The sequence below is a fragment of the Silene latifolia genome, chromosome 6 (assembly GCF_048544455.1).
Source record: "Silene latifolia isolate original U9 population chromosome 6, ASM4854445v1, whole genome shotgun sequence".
In the NCBI taxonomy this organism is placed as follows: domain Eukaryota; kingdom Viridiplantae; phylum Streptophyta; class Magnoliopsida; order Caryophyllales; family Caryophyllaceae; genus Silene; species Silene latifolia.
The window spans coordinates 32,486,318-32,493,104 of record NC_133531.1 but is presented as its reverse complement, the minus strand read 5'-3'; the positions used below and the strand labels follow the sequence as shown (position 1 = coordinate 32,493,104).

The window sequence follows — 6,787 nt, the reverse complement described above, 5'->3', positions numbered from 1 at the left end:
TCTCTCAACGATCTCATTCTTAACATTTCCACATCCAAGGATAAACCAACAAAAACAAAAGCCAACTTTGACTTTAAAAAAAAAAAAAAAAACAAAATAAAAAAGTTGAGCTTTCAATTTTTAAATGTTAGGCATTACATTAGGTAGGTGACGTATACCCACCACCACTAATTTAATAATAATTAATAATACCACTAAATTAATTAATTCAATATTTCAATCTTCATAAAGAAGTTGCCTTGGACTTTCCTTCCTTCTATCGTTGACCCGTTGACTAAACGTTAAAACCACAATTCCGTGATGAGATCTTCGTCATCTTCCCACTTGTTTCTGTCCCCCCTCTCTATCTTTTTTGGACGGTTTCGATCATTCATTTACTCCACCTCTTCTTGTGGGACCTTTTCTTGACTAATCTCTCTTATCCCGATATCAACATCTGGATAGAGCGCTATCAGATAGTACTGAGTTTCAGACGATCTTTTTTTAAAATGGGGTGGGTGGGTAGGACTTAGGAGGATTCGAGAACGAGAGCAGCGGCGACAGTAGCGTCTGTTACATGTTGCGGGTGATTGTGATCGCCTTCGTAGGTTACGACTAACATTGATGCATCGTCTAACGCTCTTTCCACATGCTTTCGGGCTGGGCAACCCCGTACGCTACTACACTTGTAATATCCCCTGTTAAATAAACAAACCAACCTAATATTAATTATTTTGTTATGTCATGCGTTATGTTCATGTATCCTCCTAACTATCAATTTGAGACGTGTGGAGTATGATTTCCTAACTTAAATCATTATTACATATTGCTTTTATCATTAGTTTACTTAACTCTAATCATACGTTATGTCAACTTATTCAAGGAAGGTCAACAGAGATGGAAATTAGTATTATTCGTTTATCTTTTGATTAAAATATCTTTCACAAAAGAACATAAAAAGTAAATAAATGATTGAAATAGGTGGAATCGATTTAAAGTTGAGGATGATCGACTTTAATCCAGATCTATTGTAAAACAGTTTCATAAACGTATTTCTAAGAGCGGAAATTACTAAAATAGCCATGAGTGAATTGATTAACAAACCTTGGGTGAGGAGATCCTTTAATAGGCTTTTGACCATACTTTCTCCAAGAATAATCATCTGGTGGAATATCAGCCATCTTCACGCTTATTGCTGGTACTCTAACCACTCTCTTCATCCTTGACTTTCTGCAATTTAATAATTAATCAACCATTAATCACCCAAAAATACTAAAATTAAAATAAACAAAATATAATAATTAATTATATAAAATGTAAACAAATGAATACCTTCGTTTGGAGCAATGGCAACGACCAGAAGAACCACACTTAGCTTCATCCATAGAACTACACTTTCTCTTCAAAGAATTAGTTGACAAAGGTGGTTTACCAACAGAAGACACTTGAGACATATTCGTAATTTGAAAACCCGACGACATCGACGGCTGAACACTGTCCGTCTCACCAGTCAACGACGATATATAAGAAGCCGCGGCAGATACAGATATCTGCGGCATAGTCGAAAAATTTATCGTCGTTGACGATTCCTTCCGCTCCATCGAGACCGGTTTCGGCACGATCAGGTTATTATGTAGATGTGGCGCGTGGGTGTTACCGTGAGGTAGCGGAGGTAACCGTTGAAGCTGCGATGAACTGTATACTCTTCTGAACGCCGATCCATGAGATGGTTTACTGTCTAATACTAATTTATGTTCCTTCTTAGGAACCGGTTGCACTACTTGTGCAATCGGTTCTGGTTCGGGTTTGGGTTCGGGTTTTTGTGGGAAAGCGAGAGGACCGCGCCTGAACCGGGCGTGACCGGTTCGAGTACGGTCAAGGAGGGAAATAACCTTCTTAAACTTGTTGACCGCCACGTCAGCAACAGCTTTATACTCAAAATCATTAGTGTGGATTTGAGTTTGTTGTACCTCTTCATTTTGCGACAGTAGCTTGATGAGCTTCTCGACGCTTTGTAACCCGGCAGCGGCGGCTTCTCTAACGGCGTTTTCTTCCATCCTAGCGGCGAAAGTGTCGGTGCTAGAGGTAGAAGCGTATTTACTCACCATAAAGTCAACGGCCATAATAACGAGTTTAGAAATGAGGTGGATGAAGGAGAAATGATGGAAATAGTTGGAAGTAGTTATTGAGAGAGGAAGAAAGAGGGAGAGGAGGAGAAAACAAGAAAGGAAAGAGGGGAAGATGGGTGAGATAATAAAGGGGTGAGGGGAAGGAAGGGGTAGAGAGAGTCAAAGTAGGTACTATTGAAAGTGGGGCCTACGTTTTACACAAAAGAAGGGATGGCATCTAGGGATGACTCAACCATCTTGTGTCGTTTCAATTTATCAGTTGGTCAAACACTATTTCCAATGCTTATGCGACATTTGGCTCTTTTGCTTTTTCTTTTTTTGTTTTCTTTTTTTGGTTATTTATGGTGACTTTTACTTGATTCAAAACTCAAAAGTCAGATTTAAAATTCAGGATTTTCAGCAACAAGGTCTTGTTGGGTACAATTTCTAAACCAAAAAAATTCGAGTTATTCTTGCGATTTTCAGGTGTATTATAAGCCGGCTTCGGATCTTACGAATTATACAGGCTGAGTAGGGTTAATATACGGGCCAAAAATAATTCACAAAGGCCTTTTTCCATTTTTTAAATGAATAAATATTAAGCGTAAATCATATTTGTTGTCAATATTTAGATATATTTAATATTTACATTATTTATAGTCAACAATAACAGAAGTTAAGAGATTTTAATAGTTATTTTATTATTAAAAAAATATCAAAGTTAAATAAAAATTGGGGTTTTAATTATTTTACAATAATTTAAAGTGCTTAAATTATTGAATTTTAATTATTATTTCAAATACTCTCTCCAATTCGTTCATTTCATCCCCCTTTACTTTTTTGGAATGGTTTGTGTGGTCCAAATTCGTTTGCACGTGAGATATAGTGTTTTGTATGTTCTAAAATCATTTTCTTATTTCTTGGTGTAAAATGGAAAGGTAGAAAATGAGCGACTAGGAGAGAGTATATAATATTAAAAATATTTTAAATATATATTGTCTTATACGTTTGATATTAGTTTAATATAAAGTTATATTTAAGTCGTAAGGTCGAAAGCGTCTGGGGCGAATTTTGACCTTAAAATAACGTGTATTTTACGAGTTAAGTCATCAGGTTGTCGGTTAAGATTTTCAGGTCATGATACTGGAATAAATGAGTCAAGCGAGTGTTAACAAGTCTAGTGACCATAAGTCGTGTTTATGAGTTTGAAAAATGACGAGTTTTTTTTTTTTTAAATCGATCGTCGTTCCAATAACTACAATTTAAAGAAAAATAGTTACTTTTCAAATCCAGTTTAGGAGTTTTTGTATGTCCGAGTTTTATTTACCGCACAAATGTTTGATGATCATATATATCTCTTGATCACGGTTCCAAGCTCAACAAATCCTTTGTTTTTTGAAAATCGTAGTTCTCGTAAAAATCATCAATTTGAAAAATAAATTGGCACTCACTGAAATAAGTTGTTGATGAAATAAACTAGGTTAAATTATGGCTAAATAAGTTATCTGAAATGTAAATTTGAGACTAGAATTGGCCGCTGGCACGTGGAAAGTTGATATGACACGACCCATAATCAATTTTAGCACGGCGCAAGGTTGACAATGACCCGATACAGAATGGCAAGCCGAGTCGTGTCTGCGCCAAAACTTAAGAAAGAAGATCGTGCCTAACCCAAGCATTACACGACCCACTTCGGCGCGACACATTTAAGCACACCCAAATTATTAATTACGAAATAACGCCGAAATGTATGAATTGTTTAGGCACGCCAAAGCATGGCACAACATGATTTCTTTTTCACCGGCACAGCACAACACGACATAATGTTCACCTTCTTGTGCTTGGGCCGTGCTAATTTCTCCTCCACATTAGACAGACCCTAAATACTAGTAGGTTATTATAAGACGCAAAAACAAAATTCCTAAGGACAAACACGAAACTTGCTTCATCTCTCAAAATTTGTACCCTTTTTTTCTTAATATTTTATGAAGAAGATGTTCGTCTTGAGAAATACCAATTAAGCTAATTTAGGAACCTCTTTAAGAATAGACTTGGCAAAATGATCTAACGTGGCCAACTAGTCAGGAGCGGGTTGCCTAATTTCGGGTTTGCAAAAATCTGGGTTAGATTGGGTTAGGTGATTTCAGATTCGAGTTATTTTAGAGTCCGATATCAAATTATTTCGGTCTATTAGTGAGTGTGCAATACTAAACTTTTAGGTCTGGTCATACAAGCCTGTGAAAATTACATTATTAACCCGCATTTGACCAATTATATTTTTTCGTTCTCTTTCGTAGGGACCCACAATTGCTGTGGAAGAGTAAATAAGTAGAGCAGAAACCGAGGGCAGAGGGAATAAAATAATGATAAGAAAAAATAAGAGGGAATGATTAAAGAAAGAAGAAAAATGAAAAACAAAAAGTCAAAAGGAAGAGTAGAGCCGTTGGATTGAAAATGAAGAGTGGTTATAGTTGGATACAGAGAGGTAGGGTTGACTTTTTATTTAAATGTCTTTTAATGCAAGAAAAGTCCAAAGCTATCATGGTGGAAGAGTAAGGTTTGTGGCGTCCATCTTGCTGTTGTCTCTTTGTTTAATTGTGGGACCCATACACGCCATTTGCTCTTATTTTTCAACTCGGCGTGGCCTTCGGATTCTTTGCTTCGGTTGAAACGCCTATGACTTTTTTATCCAACTTGATTTTGTCATGACCATATCAACTTTTTTATTTTCGAAATATATAATTCTTGATACGGAATATATAAGGTGTTATACTCTTATAGTTTCGTGGGTTCATTAAGACTTGTTCTTTTGGACTGTAATTGTCGGAACTGAACTGAATTGAATTGAATTGAATTGAATTGAACTGGAGTCAGTAAAACTAAATTAAGCTGAATTGAATTGAATAGGAGCTGAATTGAACTGAAAAAAGAGTTAATTTGTAAAGAGAAAAGTTGAACTAAACTGAATTGAATGAAGTTGAACTGAACGGAACTGAACAGAATAGAGCTGACTAAACTGAAATAAGTTGAAATTACGTTCAAAAGAACAAGGCGTAAGTCTCTTTTGAGCAACGGTCTTTTACTATATTAATGAGAAACAATTAATAAATAAACAAAAAATTAACTGAAAAGAAAAAGATAAAAATTAAATAAAAAAAGATAACTAATCTTTATAAAAAAGTTATTTCACTAATATTAATAAGAGACAGTATCTCTAAAAGATTTGTATATAGAGTTATAGGTGAAATCCAACAAGTGTATTTACAATGATTTTTTTTAGGTGACATGGGTATTTAAATACAATGACTTTTGTAGGCGATAATCCAATTAAATATTAGGAGCATATAAAATCATCTAACATTAAATTACAATGAATACATCATACAAGACACTAGACATTAATAAATGAATTTTGAAAAATAAAAAGCTTAAACAAAATAACAACTACCATTAATTTGAGGATTTTTTTTTCTTTTTTCTGAATACAACTGCCCGAAGGCATTACTCTAATAATAACCGATCAAAACATACAACAATGTTTGCAGACAATGGTAAACCATCACCCCATACAACTCTACCAGAAACACGTGGAACACAATGTGCTAAAGTATGAGCTACACAATTATTAGTACGAGAAACATGTAGCCAAATGACTGGCTGAAACTTAGAACTACAAGCGATAATGTCCTCAATCAGCAGCGAGAACATGCTTCTTCCCGTCTTCCTTTCTTTGATAGCTTCAATAACTTACAGGCAGTCACTTTCCACTTCGACATTTTGAATTCCGCGACTCACCGCTTCCTCCAATCCATCCAAAACCGCAATAGCCTCTACGACATGAACTTCCCAGTGTTGTTCTCTTCCAATCGAAACGCCCCACAACACCATACCTCTCGAATACCGACACACAATACCCGTACTAACCCCCTCCCCCTAATTCACCCCCTCATCCACATTAATCTTAACGTAACCATGACGCGCTGGCTTTCACCCCTCTTTCTCAATTCCCCTTCCCCTCGACAGCCGTGTCCTACTCGTTCCTACCACCTCCTCGCCACTCTCTCTTACTCTGTAATACCCGGATATTGTGGGATCCGGAAAGGAACCTTGAGATGCGTGAGGGGACCTTAGACTAGACTAGAGGTGACTCGGGAGTGAGGTATAACTATAAAGTGGACCGAGTATAACCTATACTAGACTTAGTGGAGTTGTTATAATGTCCGCCTAGAGAAGGGTCGTCTTAAAACTGTCATAACTTGAGATCTAGACATGGTATTGATGTGATTCTAATTGGCGGTGATAGCTTGTTCTCTTACGACTGCAACGGTAGGTCACACGCCCAAAATGACCAAGAAACGAGTGAGATATGACTGTTTTACGAAAACTGGTCATTGCTGAGAACTGTGTCGCACTCGACCGAGTGAGGTTCACTCGACCGAGTGGACTCGACACTCGATCGAGTGAGTGACACTCGATCGAGTGGCGCTGAATCAGGACACGGGATAAGGAAATCTTATCCCCTTATCCTCATTCATTCTATCTTCTTCCTTCTCACCCCATATGCTCTCCCTTCTCTCTAAAACCCTCACAAACACTCTTATATGGGATTCAAGCTTACTTTCATGGATTGTTCATCCTCTTTCCTTCCTCCCTCAACATTTGTAAGTTAAGATCTACCCTTGTTTAATTAGTTTAAACCC

The 6,787-nt window shown here is 36.8% G+C and overlaps 1 protein-coding gene across 1 annotated transcript; it reads right to left on the bottom strand.

Annotated features, from left to right (window-relative positions):
* LOC141586670 (putative WRKY transcription factor 7) lies at positions 1 to 2,199 on the bottom strand. The gene is made up of 3 exons (XM_074407967.1): positions 1,312 to 2,199; positions 1,084 to 1,209; positions 1 to 677 (listed from the first exon to the last, which is right to left on the bottom strand). The coding sequence occupies exons 1-3, from the start codon at positions 2,100 to 2,102 to the stop codon at positions 509 to 511; spliced, it is 1,086 nt and encodes a 361-aa protein (XP_074264068.1). The 5' UTR covers positions 2,103 to 2,199; the 3' UTR covers positions 1 to 508.
* Positions 2,200 to 6,787: the final 4,588 nt, after the last annotated feature.

Excerpts from the sequence above, each read along its gene's own strand:
- LOC141586670 (XM_074407967.1), bottom strand. The coding sequence starts at position 2,102 with ATGGCCGTTGACTTTATGGTGAGTAAATACGCTTCTACCTCTAGCACC. Across the intron at positions 1,210-1,311 it reads TGCCATTGCTCCAAACGAAG|AAAGTCAAGGATGAAGAGAG; the intron begins GTATTCATTTGT and ends ATTAAATTGCAG. Across the intron at positions 678-1,083 it reads AAAGGATCTCCTCACCCAAG|GGGATATTACAAGTGTAGTA; the intron begins GTTTGTTAATCA and ends TTTATTTAACAG.